At 41.1% G+C, this 22,823-nt stretch overlaps 1 protein-coding gene across 1 annotated transcript in view; it reads right to left on the bottom strand.

Annotated features, from left to right (window-relative positions):
- Positions 1-136: 136 nt before the first annotated feature.
- Positions 137-22,823, bottom strand: part of LOC308095675 (G2/mitotic-specific cyclin-B2-like) — a gene marked incomplete at both ends in the record, with an annotated part of 40,764 nt that continues 18,077 nt past the window's right edge. The window contains one exon of the mRNA XM_080442719.1: positions 137-241. Within this exon, the coding sequence (XP_080298845.1) occupies positions 137-241 (105 nt within the window). The remainder of the gene's footprint in view (positions 242-22,823) is intronic.

The following is a 22,823-nucleotide window of genomic DNA, read 5'->3' as shown; positions in this document are numbered from 1 at the left end:
GCCATTTTCTGTAGAGTCACACGCATCCTTTCATTTTGAGCAGGCTCTCAATTGTCACCCCATCCGGGAAAAAAAAAGATAATGAATGTAGCTGAAAGGCAACAAGTCTGCATGCCTGATTCAACCTCGGGGGTTGTCAAGCAGGGGAGCAGCCAGCCAGGCTCTTCACAGTAGATGACTGCAGCTCAGAAAGGCGAGTGACATTCATCAGCTTGCTCCCCGAGTACTTCATCTTGACGGCCTAGTGGAGAGGGAAAACTAGCATTAGTATTCATCTATCTAAAGTACACAAACACAATTGGCCTGTGTTCGGGGGAGGGAAGCCGGGCGGGGAGGCTGATATTTGTCATTGCATGTAATAATCCTACAGGCTGGGGCGGAACCTGTAAGCAGGGAGTGTTGGGCAGGAGGAGTAGGACAAAGGCTCTATGTCCTCCTGGTGGGGGCTCCTCGCTGGTAGCTGAGTCAGTAGGACGCAACAGCAATGACTACACAGAAATGTGTGAGGGAAGAAATCAATTGGCATAATGACAAAATTGCTCTTGTGGTCATGTGACCACAAGAGCTGTAACTTATCTTTTGTCCCACATGTAGTTTGTGAAAATATTTCAGTCCAGCTTTAAACTAAAACATTGGTAGTAATTTAAAATGTGAATCTGCTCTTCATAGACTTGATGAATGAGGACACCTAGTGGTTGTTTCTAGTTACTGCATTATGTCACAAAAGGATGGTTGATTCCTGACTGGCTATGATGGTAACACTTGACTGACATGACACCTGTCCTAAACATTTCACAGAGGAGATTGTGTGCACATCTTGTACCTGTATTTAGGCCAGGTGCTGGACATCAAGGCAAGAATCATGGAGAAGAGGGTAAAGCATCCTCACACTGGTTTAAACTGGAGGACTTGATAACACTTGTTGTAATGGTGGATACAGACAAATCAGTGGGCTCAACAGAGATGGTGCTGGTAGACTAAATCATGTGGCTAATCTTTGGATAAAAGCGCTATATAAATGCACCATTTAAACCCCCCCCCCCCCCCCCCCCCCCCCCCCCCACACACACACACACACACACACACACACACACACACACACACACACACACACACACACACACAGGTGTAAAGTAACTAAGTACATGTACCCACAAGTGCTGTACTTAAGTACAATTTGTAGGTACTTTTCCTTTACTGGAGACTCCAGTAAAGGAGTATAGGCGCCGGTCTGGAGTATTTCCAATTTTCTATACTTTTACTTCTACTGGAGTAGATTCCACTCCACTACACCTCAGAGGCAAATATTGTACTTTTACTCCACTACAATTATTTGGAAACTTTAGTGACTAGTTGTAGACTTTGATTATCATTACAAAACATACATTTTAACCAGTAGAGATGAGAATTAAGTCTTTCCTTTAATCATGGTACACTTGAATTCCTTTCAGTGTGGCCTTTTATTCCATTTTGACATTAAATGAATTATTTATTGAAATCAATCTTTTGCAATGCACATTAGGTGTAATTCTCACGCCCATGAAACCTCCACCCGGTTTACTATGTACTTTTTCATTTGTCTAAGAAATAATTGAATAGACAAGTGGTTCCTATTGGTGTGCCTTGGGATTGTTTGACAGACACGCATTATTTCAAATACAACTATACAATTTTTTAATATACATAAGTATTTTGTGCACACTCATTTCCCAATACAGAGGCAAATGATACCCACTAAGAATATTTTAACCACTTTCAACCTGGCGTCCTTATTAAGGCATTTCTTTATATGCTCTAAGCTATATATTTTTTCCCAGACAAAAAACAAGCTCATATTGTGCCATACTGAGCTTGTAGATCGGCTATTTTCGCTATGAATACAGGTGTGCCTTGAGATTTTGACTTGTCTGTTGGTGTTGGGCACACAAAGTGGGGAACCAAATATGTGTTATACTGTCTATACCACTGTGCTGTATAGTAGTAGGCTACACTGGTTCTCAACGTTGGGTTCTGAGCCCATCAGGGGTCCAATAAATGAACCCTTACCAAATTCATAAATGGAAAGTATAGACTGGGGTCCCAGAGATAACAAATTGTATCAATGGGGGTCTGTGGCCTAATGCATATCAAACTGGAGGTCCTCGAAATGGAAAAAGGTTTAAGAATCAGTGGTATAGAATATCTGCCATAATCTGCAAGAAACCCCATTGGTTTTAGTGCAAAGTTTGAAGACAAGACACCAGACTGCTCCTCAGGGGAATTTAGGTGTTCACTGTCTTAATGACCGCATTCAGTGTCTTGGAATCAATACAGTTCCTTTATCTTTGCAACACCAAACTCATTCCTAAATGTAAACATTTTCTTATGTGGGCAACCCCATGTGTAGTGGTAGTACACTGCCACCTGGTGTCCAAAATACACCTCCTTGGTGTTACAAGAACTATTGCTGCACTATTATCGTAACAAACAGTGCAGAAATCAGTGCTACTGTACATGTTGATGTTAGTTAAAAGCTTAATATTTTTATCCAATTCCTGGTCTTCAAATCTCACTTAATGATCAGAAAGAGTGTTTTCTTTTGAATAATCAGGTGACATCATCATCAGTAGATCATGCCTCTATATTTTTTCATATCTCCTGAACATTCCTTCAACAAATCCTGAACAGAAATCATCAATTTTGACACTTGCTTTTCACTGCAAATTTGTATCTGTACAATGATGACTCCTCTATTCAAAAGATTCTATTCTTCATCTTGCGTGGGTCTAGAATCTGTATGCTGTAAGTATGAGGGAAACATTTAGCAGCTGGTGATGACATGGGGTTAGGGTACTAAACACAACTAGCCGTTCTGTGGTAAAATGTATCACTGGTAAATTCCATCATAAAGGGGTCACTAAATGTTACTGCTGCAATGGCGCCCTGGTACAACTTCCACTGCAAATAGATACAGAGTACATAAATTGCCTCAATATTATTTAGATTCATTAAGTGACATGTTAAGTTGAGAAAAAAACACAGAATCCAACCGTGTGCACTAAGGAGATAAAATGTCTAAAAAAGCATGCTGAAGGTGCTTCTAGGATCAGGAGGAATGCAGGCTTAAAAATAAGAGGAGATCCGAGCACTCAAAAAAGTTGAGGAGACCATTTATGGTCTTCAGTTCTCACCCTGTTGAAGACCGTAACTGGTCGAAACATGTTGGCATTTTAACTCCATATCCCTTCCACTTTTTTGAGTGCTCGGATCTCCTCTTTGACATGTTAAGTTATTGTTTGTAAAAGTTCACACCATCAGACAAACTCACTTAAGCCAAACATGGTTCAGAGTCATATCAGCGATCTGGTTTTGAACAAAGAGCCTCCAAAGCAACACTTGCAGACAAAACATTATTGTCACTGATAAATCTATCAACTCTTAATAACCTTGCTACCTAATGTATGTGATTACAACATGTAGATTGTAGGTGTAGGACAACTTGACTCTTGAGCCCTGTTCCAGGTCCAGGACATGGAATCTTTGCCCATGTTGTTCTGCAAAAAGCTTCAATCTCCACTCCACTGGAACCTGAAGGACATCTCTTAGTTGTGACTTGTGATGATTGTAGACTTATGACTGAATTGTAGAAAATTGTGTTCCTTCCTGTGTATCTGTCTAGTGTCTCTTTCCCTCCGTCTCAGGCAATTTGCTAAATGTGTGCATGTGTTTGTATTTAGGTGCCAAATGTGTCAAATATATAAAATAATACAAATGCCAAACTGAACGCCTGAGCTGCCATTAGAAGTTATGTTCTTAAATATTCGGTTTAAGATGTTGTTTTATGGGGTTAAATAGACCATATCTCTCCATTATTTACTGGCACTCCTCAAATGTTTTATTTCCTCCACCATGTCTTAGCTTGTTTAGTTTTCATCTGTGTTCCACATAAGACGTAAAATACACAACCCACACTCTACCAAAGTGTAATTGATCTTTAATAGCACATCAATGGCCTCCAAAGCAGCACTTGTCGACTCAAAATAAATACTTTGTATTTGACTGACATCAGTTCTTGTGCTATATACAGTATCTTCAGATTGCAGTTCATTGAAAGGAGATGGGCACAGACTTTGGGGGGGGAGGATCCTCCCTGGCTGGATGGGTTCTCTGCGGTTGGGTCTTTCCATAGAAACATAACCCTCATCTTTAAAGAGGTCCAGGTAGTCTGTGTGGGGGGTGGACGAATTCACCTGGAAATCGACCTAGAAATTAAACAGAATATTGTTAACCATTATTTAAATATTTGACATTTGAATCTGGACAGAATACAGGATCAATGTCATGAATATAGATATTGTGCTCTAACCTACCTTGCAAGAAGCCTTCCAAGAGGCACAGGATCCTTTCTAGGACCACTTCTGCCTCTTTGGGGAGTTGGAAGGGGCAGATCATGTCTGCGCCCCAATTGCCACTATTGCCTTTTTTTGGCTCCCCCCACAACAAGAGGGGCCTTCATTTTCACCATCTTAAACAATGAAAAGCATATAAGCAAACTTAGAAACATTTTCATGGCAGGGTTACAAAGGCTAATGAACGGCTATTTCAGTTTAATATCAAGCCTGATATTCTGTCTTAAGCTGGTGTCGCTCACTGAAAAAAGCAGATAAACATGCTCTGTATGCATCACTTCCAATATCGGCCAACAACACGGTCATACGTAAATAAACAAACATTAGTCCTGTCCAGATACATCTACCCTGTTCATTTGATATCCGAGTGCACAAATGTAACCTTTAGTGCAGGGTCTCTGCAAGTCGGTTTTAATACCACTTTCAATGAGGTTCAAGACCAATTTATCAATAGCAAAAATGTTCACAGTGAGGCCTACTACTCAGATTTAGAGTCAATCACGTACAGTATGTCCCAGTTTTTAATAAAGTTCGGATGGCAAAAAGTTTAACAGTTAAGACATATTTTGGCAAATCATTAAACAACTATTCATTACTATATTTTTCTACCAGACATAAGGCTGTTCAGTTCATAGAGTTCAGTTCAAGGTCCTGGTGCTCACTTTTAGAGCTCTGCATGGCCAGGCATCTGAATATTTAACTGACTTGCTTGAACCATATGTGCCCAGCAGGTCCCTGAGGTCAGCAGACTAGGGTCTATTGGTCATTCCTCGTACCTGGTTAATCACTAAAGGTGAAAGAGCTTTTCAGTCTGTAGCGCCTAGACCGTGGAATGCCCTTCCTTGTGGCCTGAGAGCTGCAGCTTCTGTGGTTATTTTTAAGAATCAGCTAAAAACTCTACTGTTTCAACATGCTTTCGCTCATTGTTTGGTAGCTCATTGTGAGCTATCTGTTTTAATCTTTGCAGCCCATCCAAACAGTCACTGGTAACATTAAGACAAGACATAGGCTGTGCAGGTGCTACATTGTTCCATTTCTCATTTATAACATCAGTTTGAACGTGTCTTGTAATGATTGGATGCCCTTTGCTATGGGTCCATCTGATAGCACTGAAGAGAAAGGAAGTCTGAAGATCTTATTAGAGCTCCCAGCTATTCATTTAGTTGAGGTGGACGTTTCGAACCCACACTGGTCTTCACAACATCAGCGACATTTAACGTCAGGGTGAACATGGCCAAATAATAACAAACAGACCAACTAACTCTGGCGAAGCAGGCTATCATTTAGCTCTGGTCCAGAGCAAGCTCCTGCTACTAAACAAAAACAACATCATAGTCAATGAACCCAAGTCCCTAAACAAGACAAAAACATTCATAGTCTACAACAAAACTGGTGTTTCACCCCCCACTGCACTGTGCAATATTATTTATAAGTGTAATGGATTAGAAAAGTAAAGACTGCTGGGTCTATATGTGAAAAGGCCCTTAAGACCCTTTCATACTGTATGATACTGTCTCATGTCCAGTCGGGGACATAGCCGAATATCTAACCTGGTAGATATTTGAAAATGGTCGGGAAGCCGATTGTTGTGCTAACTGGAACTAGCAATGGCTGGCAAAAATAGAAAGACAAAATGTTTATTACCGTAACTGTACCACACTGAGATCCACCACGTTTGACTGGTTGCTGCCATCTTTCATCTTCTTTGCCCAGGTTTGGGCCTTCTCTCTGAATTTCTTCAGGCTTTGGGTGTGCCTCTCTTTTCAATGCAACAGCTTCCCACACTGTGTAAGTGAAAGAGAGCAAGGATGAGAGAGCTATACAAATGGGTTCTAACTTAGCTGTGATACTAGAGACCCATAGTGTTTTTTCTTTCTAGACTTCTATGAAAAATAAACGTATATATGTTGTGTGTATACCTTTTATTGCATTTTCTAGATATCGTTGCTGTCGGGTGGACACCTTGTATGTCCAAAACCGTTCCTTTTTTATTATTATATTAAAACATTTTAAAATAGTGAAAATAGCTGATCTACAAGCTTGATCTTCTATCTTATTTATATTACATCTGCATTGGCACAGGGGAGGGTGATCACTGGCACACTGGGATGTGAGTTTTTTTTCTTTTAAAATTAATGATTCCCAAAAAACGCAAATGACATCCTGCCCATAATTCTACATTCATTTAAACTCCTAACTGACTGGGGAGGGAGTCAGAGAGATAGGTGGGGTTATTGCTCTGAGTCTAATGATCATTACATCCTTTGTAGACGCTCCACAAAGCCGGATGCACCACGTGGATTTGAACCCACAACCTCTGTGGTGGCGTGGTCACATGCTTTAATCCTCTCCTGTTACAATCATTTCCAATTGATCTCCAAAGATGTTGGGGGTTGTGTGTCTCGCTCAAGCAAAATCATACCGGTTTGAAATGCAAGCTTTTGTCAAGAGTGCAATTAACCTGGATGAAATGTATTTGTTTCAAGGTCAGTGTTGTTCACCCTTTCAAATGAAGTACAGTTATTGGTTTGTCCTCTTGTCTAACTGGATATTGTTGTTAGTGCACAAATTAATATGTATTTGGCCGCAGACCCACCATCTGAAAATATTTTGTGCCTGAGATCCTTGTACAAGATTTGTGTTGTAAAAATTCCAATTTTTTCCCTAACCCATTCTTTAAAAATAGCCTACAAGCTCATAACACTTTGCGACACGTTGTGGGCTTGTAGATCGACTCTCATCGCGTTTGTTTACATTTTTCAAAAGTTATTACGTTACAGAGCTTACCTGAATAACTGAGTTAATGTTTGCTAAAGATCATTGCGAGTCATGGACATTTGAATTTTGAAAGTCAATCTTTTCTCTAAGGACTATATATTCAGCTTGTCTTTTCAATGTAATTCTCCTTTTAAAATGCATTCAAGGGTAATAATACTATTATAATAACAATTTAACAAAGAATATCTGTATCATTGATATTTTGTGTGGTGGATTATTTATCATTTTATTTGTCTCTGCACGTTGATTTCTATATAGTACTGAAATGTATGGAATCCACTGGCTTCCTCTAAAATCAATCAAACTAGCTTTGGAAAATGGTCGGCAGTAATGTCAAGCATACTGGGAGTCAGTGGGCTAAAGATGCCAGACCACAGGTATGGCCCAAGTGATGTCACATGACATACTGTACATTTCACTGCACCTCCTGACCCTCCACCCACCATTCCCCCATCTCTCACCTGTAGTGGAGTGCAGTTTGAGGCAGAGGATGTCCTCGTCACTGCTGCAGACCTGAGCATACTCCACCAGAGGATCTTGGAGCTTCCTGGCTATGGACACAGCCTGTCGCAGCAGGGGAGGGTAGTCTCTGAAATCAACCTGAACACAGGGGCAGACAGACGGAGGACACAGATTTATTACAACACATCTGGAAAGATTCTCCTTTAGCGGTGTCAGTGTGTTTATGCTGTGGATGTTGGTGTTCATCAAGATGGGCCGATATGAAACACAATCATAGCAGTTAAAGTGTAGAGATGTTCAGGTGCAGATTGTTATGGTGAGTTGCTGTGAGCCACTTGACTGCCTACATACAGGGCACAGTTCTATCATGTTAAAACCTGCTGTTATAGGCTCCTTACATAGGCTCCTAGGAAACACTGGTGCTGTGTGTTCTTTTTATTAGTCAGAAATGTAAACAGCACATGGTACAGTAAGACATTAAGGCTAAAACGATAACCCCAAAAAGTCCTGGGGACTTGTTTCCATTGTGGTCCTATGTATTCAATTCATCAACATAGCATAGAACATTTACACGATAATACATGTCACAAACAAATAAAACACTATGTACAAATATATTATTTACCTCAGACTTCTTGCTGTTCGTGTACAGTGTAGCCAGTTCAATGTCGACCAGCTCCACTCCCACGGGGGGCAGAGAGGTTTGTTTTGCAAGCTCACTGATGGTCATTTTGTTGTCCTCCGTTATCATAAGAGCATCTCTGCAGACATACGAAAAACTGGTTTGGCATCAGTACTAAGAAAACCACTCTTAAGAAAGCTGATTGAAAATAAACAAAACAAAACAGAACAAAGAAAGGAATCAAACACTCACCTATTCTCTCCAGCAACAGCGACCACATGAGGTTTCTTGCTTTTCAGAAACTTCTTCAGATTTTATATATCAATAGCCTGAGAATGACAGGAAAAGATAATAGCATTATTATTATTATTATTATTCCTTCCTGCTTGTGGTTGTTTCTCTGTCCAGGTGATCTGTGCTCTCCTGATTAAGAAACACACGTACATAAACTTGCATTATATTTTAATCAATAGATGTTGTGGGTTAAGAAAATGGTGTGTGAGTAAAAGTTTTTGTAAACTGGTAATTATTTACTTAGGCAATACAAATGGAAATATTTTAATATGTACAGTAACTAATTTTAAGCTAATGCAATATCACTGAACAAACGTTTAGCCTCAATTATTGTTATTACATATGACGAATTGTAATATCGTTCCATGTCTCACATCAACAAAGATGTGCAACTGGGTAGACAAAATGTATAGCACACAATGACACTGTGTGTGTGTGTGTGTGTGTGTGTGTGTGTGTGTGTGTGTGTGTGTGTGTGTGTGTGTGTGTGTGTGTGTGTGTGTGTGTGTGTGTGTGTGTGCGTGCGTGCGTGCGTGCGCGTGTGCGTGTGCGTGTGCGTGTGTGTGTGCGCGCGTGTGCGTTTGTGCATATGTCTGGTCAGTTTTTACAGCTGATACAATACCTGCTTGGAAATAGTTGGGGTGGAGAAGATGTGTCTAAAGATCCATTCTGCTTCCTCCTCCAGCTTGTCATCCTCAGCAGATTCCACAGGGATTCCACTGGAACCTCTCGGGCATGTCGGTGGAGCGGATCTTGCTGTCCTGGTGGGTCATGTAGCTGCTCTCCAGCTCGCCGGGCTCATACAGCTCAAACACGCTCTTGCTGCTGCCAGCCACAACATGAGCAAAGTCAAAGTCCCCACCAAAGGTCTCCTGGGCCTCCAGCAGGCCTACATCAACCCTCTTCTTACTGGTGATGGGTTGGTCGTCATCGTCCACAATGAAGTCGTCTAGGTCGGACTCCTCCTCCTCCTCCTCCTGCTCCTCCTCGTCATCACTGTGCTGAAGAGGCATATCAACGATCTCTTCCTCCTCCAGCTCGCCCTCACCATCCCTGTCACCGCTAAAGATCTCATCTGCGATCAGTTTCTTCAGATCATTGGATGAGGATGAAGATGAGGATGAAGATGGTGATAAGGATGAGGACAATGACCTCTTCCTCTTCTTCCTCGCTGTCTCCTCCTCCATGAAAACATCACCCCCTGTTGAAGACCCCTGATATAGATCAAATGCTTACAGTATGTACAAGTCTTTGTTAAGTCAACTTTAAAGAGTTAGAATTAAAAAATGGATAAGCCTAAGTAATACTACATTCAATCTATTTAGGCTAACGTTTGCTCCTTTGCTTTGTCTGACTAGAATAGTGGGTCGCAAACGTTTTCATTTCAAGGACCCCCAAATTGACACATATTAGCCCGCGGACACCCATTTGAAAATATAAGCCAGGGACCCCCATAAGAGAAGATTTTTACGGCTCTAGCAGTGATTCTCAATCATTGTAATTTAAGGACCCCCCTAGTTTGACATGCATTAAGCTACGGACCCCCATTTAATGGCATTTCTATCTCTGGGACCCCAATTCATATTGTAAAAGCAATGTTAATTTAACTCTGAGAGTGTACAAATGGAACCAAATGGACCGTTAGGTTCCATTTGTACACTCTCAGAGTTACAGACACTTAAGGGTCCATTTGGTTCCTATAAATCATTTAGCTGGGGACCCCCTGGTAGCCCCTCATCCTGGGGGTCCCCGGACCCCACTTTGAGAACCAATGGACTAGAATGTTGCTTTCCTTTGATTTTGTTTTAATTTTAGTTATGTATCTGTTAGGCTGGCTCTGGTCCATAGCGTTAGAAGGAGGACTCCTCCTTCTGGACCAGAGCTACCGTTAGGCCTGTTGTTTTTTCTATGATGTTGATGTAGGCCTACTCCATAATCTCCATTACAGTATACTGCTCAATATATTTGTTCATTCAAATAACAACTAAAAGCTTTGGCACACCTAGATTAAAAGTATCTGACAGGTGCATATAGGAAAGATAAGATCAATAAACCTGTCTCAAGACATACCAAAAGTCTCTTGAGACAGGTGATGATACATGGATTTAAAACACAGTTACTGAAACAGGAGTGTATATAACGTATATAATGAGTGTATAATCCTGATATAATGTAGCATAGATTAGTAAAATTACATTTAAATGACTTACTCAGTTGTGTAGAACTGTTGGTCAATGATGTTACAAACACTGTTTCACTGCATCTCTACAGTCTGGTTGTAACTGTAACCAGGGTTGCCAGATCTGCTTATTATAATTTCCTCGCAAGATTTTATTTGAAAATAGCAGATATACAAGCTCGCAACGCGTCGCGATGCAACACTTTGAGAGCTTGTAGATCTGCTATTTTCAAATAGCTGATGTATGTACATGTTAAAGTGCACATGTGTGGTGTGGCCCATTATAGTCACTTCTTTTGGGCTGGTTTTCCTAGACCTGGTTGCTTGTTTCTCTCACAGAATCTGGCAACACTGACTGTAACGACTAATCTTCATCCCAGGCTTGTACTTTTCGTGACGTTGATGAAAAGTTGCTTTGATTTGAAAAATCATCAAAAACAAACACCTGTCCGTCCTCTTGGGTACAAGGATCGTCCATCGGCCTACGCAGTTTCTAGACACGCTGTTCTCATTGGCTTACGGTGCTTTCGTGCAGCCAATGAAAAACGGCCAGGGCGTCGTTTGCCAGTTCAGACCATTCTCGCGAGACACGGGAACAGAACGCACATGTGACGTAGGAGCTGTTATGAACGCTGACCAATGGACGCGCAGCTCGCGCAAGACACCGAGTTTAAATGTCCCGCAGCGCGAACAACCCTCAGATGCTCTGTGACATTGACTTCGATCGGCTGCATCTCCACCTGCGAGACACATCTTCTCAACGGACAACGAACAACGAACCACGGACAACGGACAACGGACAACCGACAACGCACAACGGACTTATTTCACCAACTACCAGATTTGTTTTGGCTTTTTGGTGTTCACTTTCTTTTTTCCAGCCTTTCTTCACTTCTAACGTTCAACGACAACTAGGTGAGTTCAGTTTGATGATGCTCGGGTCTTGGGGTTAAGGGGAAATGTCACTGTTATGCTATTTTTTGTAAACGAGGCCGATGCACACCTCAAAGCCAAAGGTTGGCGACAGGTGTGTAAGTAAAACATGCACAATTTAGGAGATCAAGGACAATCAAACACACAGAGCAAGGCATTTTAAATAGCATAACAATTTAGGAGGAGATCTCTGACGGTTAAATCAAAGAAGAGGACCCGCACACTGTCAGAAACTTGCAAAAATGTAGCTTTTCATTCGACGTTTTGGCTGTTAGACCAGGACTGATGAAGCTGACCAAGCTTTCATCAGGAGTCCTGAAGAAGGTCTAACGACCGAAACGTCGAATAAAAAGCTTTTTATTAGCTTAAAATGCTTAAAATGTAGCTTTATATTCGACGTTTCGGTCGTTTAGACCTTCTTCAGGACTCCTGATGAAGGTCTAACGACCGAAACGTCGAATAAAAAGCTACATTTTTTTTGCAAGTTTCTGACAGTGTGCGGTCCTCTTCTTTGATTTAACCATCAGATATCTCCTCCTAAATTGAAGCTACCATATGCTTGTCAGAAAAAGCTTGTTTGTAGACGTTATAACGTCTTTTTTTTAATCAACAACGTTGATTTAAAAAAAATATCGTTCTCAACAGGGGGATATGTCATTTTTAACAGACTATCTTTTCACTACAACATGCTATAATTGTACTAGTTACATTTAAAACGTCTGATTGTAGCTTGTTTTTGTTTTAATCAATTAAATGTATCAACGGAACGCTAGCTGTTGTCATTCATGTGGAAAAAGAACATATCTACAAGCTAACAACCTGTAGTATGGGCTTAGCTTTTAGACCTGTTCTTTTATTTTGCACAGGAAACCGTTGTACCAGCAGTTCAAGATGTTTAATTCAGTGGTGGGAGAAACAGGCCTACTCAGATTTGATTGACTTTAGTAAAAGTAGTAATACAAATAATATAAATGTAGAAATATTCTGTTGCAAGTGGTGTAAAGTAACTAAGTACATTTACTCAAGTACTGTACTTATAGCTCCAATCGGATCCTCTCCCTCCGCTATTTAGCTCCAAGGGAGAGGTTCCAAATGGGGCTATGTACTTACGTAAGACTTTGAGGTATTTTTTACTTTACTGGAATATTTACAATTTTCAATACTTTTACTTCTACTCCACTACATCTCAGAGGCAAATATTGTGCTTTTACTCCACTACAATTATTTGAAAACTTTAGTTACTTGTTACTTTGTAGATTTTGATTATTACAAAACATAATAGTAACCACTTCAGCCCTGTATACATTTTGGCCATTTGAAAATAGCCGATCTACAAGCTCACAATGTGTCGCGATGTGATGCATTGTGAGCTTGTAGATCAGCTATTTTCAAAATATGTTTTTGATATTATTAATTATACATTTGAAAACATTCTGCATAATGAGTACTTTCTACTGGTACTTTGAGTACATTTCGATACCAATACTTTAATACTATTACTCAAGTAAATTTGTTGTAACAGAGTACTTCTACAGTGTAGAGGGGGAAAAGTCTAGAGTCTACACCAAATCTTGTCACTGAAAATAGCCGATCTACAAGCTCACAGTTAGATGCTATTTCTGCTAAATATTATTGAAGTATATGCTATTAGGGCAGCTTATTGGCCATGGTTGTAATTTAATGATAATCACCTGTTATTTGTTTAAAATAAATTGGGATATTTACCCACAAACTTTTTTTTATTTCATGATATATATAAAGTTGTAGTACATTTAACAAATGTTTACATGATACATCACTAACTCATTTGATTACAAAAATTTTGATCGGTTAATATTTGTCTAATCAATGACTTTTTGTACTTGTTTGTGTGATAGGTGTGCACAGTTCCTCGCGGACAACGTTCCAGACATGCATGTAAGGGTACAGTGTTGCACTGTAGCACTTTAATATGAATGTTCTACGTTTTGTATGTATTTGCTTGCTTTGCTTTTCGTTGCTGTCGGGTAGAAACCTCTTATCTCCATATTCTAACTTTTGTTTTTTGTTTTCTTAAATTAAATCCCCACTTCACAATACTACAGCGTCACACAAAAGCATCAAAAGTAGCAGATCTACAAGCTCGAAACACGGCACAAAGCAACGCGTTTTGAGCTTGTAGATCTGCGGCTTTTGCTATTTTCTAATTAGAATCCTGAAAAGTAACAGTTTTGAACCAACCCAACAGAGACGTTTCATTAGTGGGACTTCTAGGTTTTTAAATACTGTGTCAATCCTAATTTTGTACGATTTACAATGTTTTAACATTCAAACTGAAATAATGTAATACATTTAACACCAGAAGGACTTGAACTGAACTTTCCTACTTAGGTTGCATGAGCTGTTGGGGTTTATTTTTTGTCATTTTTATCCTTTATTTAGATCCTAGAGCAGAGAGAGGAGATGCCTGGAGGACAGCGAGAGGAGAGACCAGGAGGACGGAGCAAGAAAAGGCTTGCTAAAGTTGCACGGTGGATTGGAAAGCGGATCCGTGGGATTCGCAAGGCATGGACATGCTGTCTGAACCACCAGGTACCCCTTGGGGACATTTTCTTTTGCATCATACTGCTTTGTTGTGTAAAAGTGTTTATGAGCAACAAACCCAATAATTCTGTTTCTTCAGAGTGAACTTGACCATCCTCTGAAGAACTAACTGAAACAGAATTAACATGATATTTCACTTGTTTATCATCTGTAGGGCTTTTTTTAAGAACACGACTAACAAAAATGTTATCTCTCAATCTACTCATTCTACTGTACACTCAGGAGAGCACCACCGTGGACGCAGACTTCACCTTGCCAGAACCCACCGGTGACCTGCGACCTCTCACACTGGACCACGGCCGCTGTGGGGGGAAACCTAGCAAACCCTCTGAGGACAATGAGACGTTGCTGTCTGCCACCATCTTCCAGCCTTCCTTCACTGGTGAGTTGTGTTTATATGTGTACAATGTGCAATTTCGCAATAGGTGATAACCTGTTCCTTCCACTAGGCCTCTTCTTCTTTTTCTTTTTTTTTGTTAAACAATGTTGAATAAATTATTTCTTTAATCGTCTGAAATTTGCCTGCTATTCTGCATTGCTACAGTTTTCAAATGATTTATTACATAACCTCTTAGATAGATAGATAGATATTTTGAATGTTTCAGTTGATGTTGCACTACTGTTTTATACTCTTACTGTACTCTTTCCGTTATTATTATTTTACCAACTTGTAGCTGCAACTTAACAATTATAATTAGAATTTCTATGTATTCCTAGATTCGTGCTTCTCAAACGTATAACTTCAAGGACCCTACGGGTCCATTTGGTTCCATTTGTACACTCAGAGTTACAGACCTGTAAGGGTCCACTTGGAACCCCCTCAAGGAACCCTCAGAGTCCCCGGATCCCAGTTTGAGAACCAGTTGTCCTAGACCTTTTTTATTTTTGACACACTGGTATCGGATCGGTACTCGGTATCGACCGATACGCATCGGAATCGGTATCGGGAAGGAAAAACTAGTATGGGTTCATCTCTATAGATAGATGGATAGATATTCAACACGTTGTTATATTGTTGTTAGTTTTAAAATGCAGTAAAAGCTCATCATGGTTTCATGTTTCTCATCCTGTAGTGAGTTCTGGAGGAGTTCTGGAGGAGACAGAGAGGAGGAAGTGCGAGAGGAAGAGGACGTCCTCCCAGTCTTTCTCCCAAGGCTACAGCTCATTGTCGTCCTCATCGTCCTCATCATGGGCATCGGGGTGGTCATCCTCCCACAGCCACAGCCCAGACTCCATATATCCAGAGATGGATACATCCATTAAAGGTAAGCTATGCAGTATAGAATGTAAGCGCACAACACTTAATCCAAGTAATCGCTTGTATAAAAAAAAGTAGATAATGGATACTTTAATAAAAATAATCTATTAATAATCGATCCCTATTTTGGGCATGTACTTATAGGTTAAACGTTTCAAAAGAAGATAAAAATTCTATCTACAAAAAAAAGGATAAGGATAATTCCTTTTAACAGGACGTTCATGAAAGTCCTTGCGGGCTTGTTTCCAATGAGGGCCTGTGAGCAATTAGGGGTTAAGAGTCTTGCTCAGGGACAAATTTCATTTCATCGACACATATGCTGGCGTGGCCTGGAATCGTACCTGGGGCAACCAGGGCCTCTGGCTCCCTAGGCGGGCTCACTAACCACTCAGCTATGGCCGCCCCACAAGCTCGTAACACGTCACATTGGGATGTGTTATGAGCTTGTAGATCTGTTATTTTCACCATTTTCGCAGGACACCGCTGTGCGCAAAAAACACGATTTGATTCATCGAGAAAGTAATCGATAGAATAATCGCTAAGAAAATAATTGATAGTGTCAGGTAGCCCATATAATTTAGATAGATAGAGAGATTGATTGATTGATTAAACTTGTATTTTTATGTCTGTTTAGCTCTTTTAGATATATGTTTGACATACAAATATGTCCAACAAGAGCCTTTGGATGAAGGGACCGTCTTTGGAGGCTACCGTAGAGCTGACAGCCTACCGGTAAGGATCTCACACACACAGACACAGACACAGACACAGACACACACCTTATTTATTGACCTATCATGATGAAGCCATGATTGATATATTTGTGTCTCTCTCCTCAAGGTGGTGATAAAGTACATCCCAAAGGAGGAGGTGACCTTCACAGTAGTGGTGAGTTGTTTTTAGTTGTTTGAAATGTTCACCAGTTCTTCTCTCTCTATAATATATTGTCTCTCCCCATATTATGTGGTAGAATCTATTCTAGACAATACATTTACCTGAAACCAGTCACTGTCATGGCCATTGTTAGTTAATGCACCTTTACAGTTAAATATATAAAATATACTAGTAGATAATTATGTAATAGTCTTTGTTACTGTGACTTCAGACTGTGAACGGGAACCTGCTCAGGATTCCCATGGAGGTGTTGCTGCAGAGACAGGTAGCAGGGACCTCTGTTGGTCAGTCTGCAGCCGTCACCCTGCTGGACTGGGTTGACCTGGGTCAGCAGGTGGTCCTGGTCCTGGAGAGACCTGTCCCCTCCATGGACCTGTTGAACTACGTCATGGAAAGAGGAGGCAGCCTGCCGGAGCATGAGGCTAAGGTAAGAGGATGGATGGATGGCCCAGGGGCCCTGTAGATAATTAGATTAAAAAAAGAACACTGCTTTGCAGAACCGTGTGTGTGTGTGTTGGGGGAGGTACTATGTCCTTTCAATAGATCAATCTAGGTCATGACAGCAGTCCAACAGTCCCATAACATGTCTTTCTCTGTCATATCCCCTGGCCCTGTCTCTCTCTCTCTTTCGCTCTCTCTCTCTCTCTCTCTCTCTCAGGCCATAATAAAGCAGCTGGTGGACGCACTGATGGAACTCCAGCATAAAGGTGTTTTTCACAGGGACATCAAGCTGGAGAACATCGTAGTGCAGACAGGCTCTCAGGGTCCAGTAGTCAGGATCATTGACTTTGGCTGTAGCTGTGCCCAGACAGATGAGGAATATACCGACATCGCTGGTACAATATTTTTTTGACTTTTTCTTTTTTGTGTGCCAACTTTCCCCATTATCTGCCAATATAGTCGTTATGGCAATTCCCTGATATCCCACACACTTACTTGTGTGTAATCTTGTCACTGCTGACCCCTACTGGTTGTGTGTTGGACTGGTTGGTCCCAGGGATGATATCACACCTCCTCCTATTATACACATGGAATCGCCTTTTTTGATTGAATATTGTATTAGCAGTTTGCAACAAAAAAAAGCACAGGAAAGTACAGTTCAATACAAGATCTGCTAAGAAGATTTGAAACCCAAGAAAGCACTATGGCTTGTTTCCATTGGGGTCCCTTGTAATCAATTCATAGAAAATAGAAATTTCTGAATCCTGCCGCTTCTTTTCATGTGCCAGTGAGAAGCTTCACCGGGAGGACGTAGTGTGTGTGGAGGAACCACCCTATTCCTCACAGTTGAACATGCCTGCTGACAGGAGTCCTTCTTGATCAACCTGTAGGAGTTGCTAGTGCAGTGACAAAAAACACAGACTGGCTTCCCTCCCACAATATTCTTTGTTTGACTATTTCTGCCTCTGTCTGCTCTGGACATTGTACGGGCATAACATAAGGTTACAATGCCTGCTTGTTAGGTCTCGCTTGCTCTTACCCTTTCTTTCTGTCTGTGTGGATTCTAGGAACCCTCCTCTACAACCCTCCAGAGTTCTACGGAGATGGGCCGCCGCGCTACAGGGCAGTCCCATTCACCGTGTGGCAACTCGGAGTGGTGACGTACGTCACCTTGTTTGGAGAATTTCCCTTCGACCGGTACGCTGACATCACCCTCCAAGTGCTAGAGATGGACCAGCTGTCCCAACGTAAGCCATACACACACACTCGAGTACACAGCAAAATACTTCCTTTTATTTATTTGCACTTATCCTTTAAGCTTTAATGTCTTACTGCTGTTTACATTTCTGACTAATAAAGTATTCAATACAATAAAATAAACTATGAAATGATTGTACACATAGACCCGCACTCACCCACTTTACACTGTTACATTTAGACATGCGTATGGAACTATGTATGTATGCAAACATGCTTGCTTTCACACAGTCTCTTTGTCACTCTCTCACAGTACACACTCGCGCGTACACACACATCTTTTCACTAACTTTTAATTCTGTCTTTTCAGGTGGCCAGGACTTTTTGACCCGCTGTCTAGTCAAAGATCCAGCATACAGGGCGACATTACAGGACCTGTTGCACCACCCCTGGATACATCATTAATCAATGTAAATAATCATTGCAAATAATCATTGTAAATAATAACTCTAATTACCATACCGTAGTACTTTTATGAATAAAATGTACAATTCAATTAATAGTTAATATTATATTTTTCTTGAAGACAGCCCAAAAGACATAACATACAGTATATTGTTGTTGTTGAGCAGAAACCTTGTATCTCCATCAGTGGTGGAAACTAACTAAGTGCATTTACTCAAGTACTTTACTTAAGTACAATTTTGAGGTAGCCTAGTTTTACTTGTGTATTTCAATTTATTATACTCCAGTAGATTTTAGAGACAAAGATTGTTCTTTTTACTCAACTACAATTATTTAAAACCTTTGATTACTTAAGGCCTGATTTTAACTTCACATGTACAACGCATCACGGTGCGTGAGTTTTTTTTCCAAGATAGCAATTTTTAAAAAGAAATTGAAGTGGGCCATTCATAATGATTACTTGTACTTTGGTATTCTAAGTATATTTTGATGCAGTACGTTTGTACTTTTACTCAATATTTTTTTTACTTGTAACAGAGTATTTCTACATTGTGGTATTGATATTTTTACTTAAGTAAAGAAATTGAGTACTTGTATCCACAACTGCTTGTAGGTTCATGGTTTCATGGTTTCTCATCCTGTAGGGAGCCACATCATTGATGTTTTCATGGAGGAGGAGACGGCGAGGAAGAAGAGGAAGAGGTCATTGTCCTCATCACCATCCTCATCCAATGATCTGAAGAAACAGATCGCAGATGAGATCTTCAGTGAGTGGTGACAGGGATGGTGAGGGCGAGCTGGAGGATGAAGAGATCGTTGATATGCCTCTTCAGCACGGTGATGACGAGGAGCAGGAGGAGGAGTCCGACCTAGACGACTTCATTGTGGACGATGGCGACCAACCCCTCACCATTAAGAAGAGGGTTGATGCAGCCCTGCTGGAGGCCCAGGAGACCTTTGGTGGGGACTTTGACTTTGCTCACGTTGTGGCTGACAGCAGCAAGAGCGTGTTTGAGCTGTATGAGCCTGGTGAGCTGGAGAGCAGCTCAAGGATCAGGTGAGCTGGTCAAGGATCGTCGGAAGCAGGCCTCACACAGGGACATGTACAGCTTCTGCCAGAGAGTGGGGCTTCATGGCTTGGCCAAAGAATTTGGCTTGACACCAGAGCAGTTCGGAGAAAATTTGCGACACCGCTACCAGCCAAAGATTATGTCTGCAATCAGTTCACCACTCCTGAGGCAGTGGTTGAAGCTACAAGGTACACATGGTGGCCATGCAGATCGCCAGGGAGCCCCTAGTTCGACAAGTTCTCAGGCAGACGTTCCAGGAGAGGGCGAAGGTCAACAGAGACGAGGCTCACTTTGCCTACGCTTTCAAGTACCTGAAGAATAAGCCTGTGAAATAGCTGAATGGGGATGAGTTCCTCAAGATGTGCTTGGCTGAGGAGGAGGGGCTGCTCAACATAGACATCTGTATTGATATGATTGGTGTCAAAGGGCGTCCTGGTGACCAGACATACTTAGATGAGATCAAACAGTTCTTCTGCAGGGGTTCATTCAGGCACCGGTGGACCTTGACCATAGAGAGAGCCCTCAAACAGTTCCTCTACCCTCAGATGTCCAAGGAACTAAAGGACAAGCTCATTGCTGAGGCCAAGGACAACATTGTATATTGTGAATACAGGCCTGTTACTTGCAACATAGTATTTCTGTATTGCAGTAGTAATACTTTTACTTTAGTAAAATATCTGAGTACTTGATATCCATATTTCCATACATATATTGTAACAGTATTATGCTACATGTATTTTAGTGACGGTGATTGATGTTCTAAAAGCATCTTCTGGCCCTCAGACAGTCAGAAATCCTCTGCTCTTCATAGACTGGATGAATGAGACACCTGGTGGTTGTTTCTAGTTACTGCATTATGTCACAAAAGGAAGATTGATTCCTGACTGTCTATGATGGGAACACTTTACTGACAACAGTAACACCTGTCATAAACATGACCTAGCAGGCTTAGTTATCATGTTGTCGTAACAAAGACTTCCCAAATATTGTCAACTTTGCATTTAAAGTGACATAAATGACAGAATTGTTCTTTATGGTACCATTTTTGTGTACTTATTTGATCTGTGCATCTAGGCCTTGAGTAATGTCTATTTGGAGCTGCTAAACTATTGCTCTAATCCTAATGTGTCTTTTTTTGGGATCCCAAAAACACCTACAGTATATACTGCCTATAATTAGTCCTTTGGCTTTTCATTGCCTCTTAAAACTGTATTGTGTTGCATTATGTCACTACACTATGTCACAAAAAATGAATGAATTTCTATTTTTCTAAAGATGAATTTATATTTTTCTAAAAATGAATTGGAATGAATGAATTTCTATATTTCTATTTTTCTAAAAATGAATTGGATTTATATTTTTCTAAAGGATGAATTGATTTTCTCTCTTTTCGAAGAATGAATTGAATTTCTAAAAATGAACTGTTCTAAAAATGAACTGATTTTCTGTTCCTCTACTCATACTGTTTGTAGCCTGTCCCCTTAAGAAAGGGGGGGGGTGTCCATTATCCCCGACACAGCTGGGATTTGATTTGTTTGCTCCCTATTTTAACCTGCCTATGTCTGCACTCCTCATACCTGATGAAGACCCGAATGGGTCGAAACGTTGTATGAAACTTAAATAAATTGTGGTCGCTGGAACATCAACAGTGTGCGGACTTCCTCTTCTTCTTATGGTGTGTATTTTTGAGTCCAGCACCTGCACATTTTTGTGGAGATGTGCGTGCATCCCCTTTTTGTTCTAAGGTCTAAATTTTTTGCACAGCACTCTCACTCTGATTCCACAGACCTAAACAACGGCAGGACAACAAAAAACATGGCGGAAGACTTGAGCGACATACCAGCTCGTCTATTCAAGACCTTTGAATTCTCCTCTGAAGAGGTCTCTAACATTCTCTTGGCTGACTCTCTGTTCAACGTTGCAAGCATCAACGCCCAAGATGACACCGACTCGCTTGTGAAATCACTTAAAGTGCTTTCGGTACGTGAGACCAAACAATATCTACACGCCGTGTCCCTCAGTGACTGCATACGCAGCAAGATAATACCGAGGGGCCTCAGGGTACAAAAACTGTCCCCTGCTATCGGCGTAGACAGTCCAGAGTTTTTAGACCATTGGTGTGAAATTCTCAACAATGCTCTATGGACTTAATGGCACTCGTGATAAAAGAGACGTCAGCATTACTGACCAAAACACGAGAGGAGATAACGGTCATTGCTGCCCGCCTTGACACTGTATACACAGACAAAACTGCATTGTCTGAAATTAAGAAAGAGATTGAAATTTTAAAAACCAAAACCTACGATGAACTGCTGATTAAGAAAAGAAAGAAGTTCACCAGAGACACCAAGGACTACAGGAACGAGAATGTCTACTTCTGGAGGAAACCCACGACACCGGATCCGGCACCAGACGGAGTTCCATCGTCGCAGAGCAACCCTCAACATGGTCGCCCCCCACTACCACTACCACCATCCTCCTGGCCTTCCTCCTCCTCCGTCGACTCTGATGCCAACAGTCGGGGAGTCCCTTTTTTAGGAGAACCCACCCGGCGTCAGCAGCCAGGCGGTACAAAAGGACGAGGACGAGGACGGGGTCGGGGTCGGAGACACAGCAGAAACAACCAACATGCGTCAGACGACTCCGAAGAGGTTTACACAAGAGACCACGCACACTACACCCGGTCCAGCAAGAAAACACGGTAATGAACTTTTCATCAAAGCCTCTGACTGATTTGGCCAGGTCGGCTCTGAATAAAGGGCTGTCTTTTTCACCCACTGCTACCACCAATGACTTTGAAACCTATATCGATTTTCAAAAATTCTTTCGAACACTGAGACTCAGAGAACTTTTCCATCCTACTACTGCTAATTTTTCTTATTCCAGTACTTCTAATGTGTCCAATACGGCACATAGTGATGTGGTTCCAGTCACTACTGAACCAATAGGGCAGTCTGACACCCCTATGGTCAATAAAGTTGTGTTTAAAAAGAAATCTATGTATATGCCTCCCAGAAATAGAAATGCCTCCCTTGAAACTTACTGTCGTATGGTTGAACACGATGTGCAATGTGCTCTGAAAAAGAAACGTGATTTTAAAGCTGAAAGAGAATGTCTTAATGATTTACGCAAAGATGCCACCATTGTCATTAAATCTGCCGACAAGGGTGGCAGTGTGGTCATTCAAAATGCTACAGATTACAGCTGTGAAATTATGAGACAACTTAATGATATCATTTTCTATAGAAAACTCCCCTCT

The sequence above is a fragment of the Gymnoscopelus braueri genome, assembly GCF_963280865.1.
Source record: "Gymnoscopelus braueri genome assembly, chromosome: 2".
Lineage (NCBI taxonomy): Eukaryota > Metazoa > Chordata > Actinopteri > Myctophiformes > Myctophidae > Gymnoscopelus > Gymnoscopelus braueri.
The sequence above is the reverse complement of the archived record's forward strand: the minus strand, read 5'-3'. Positions and strand labels throughout refer to the sequence as shown.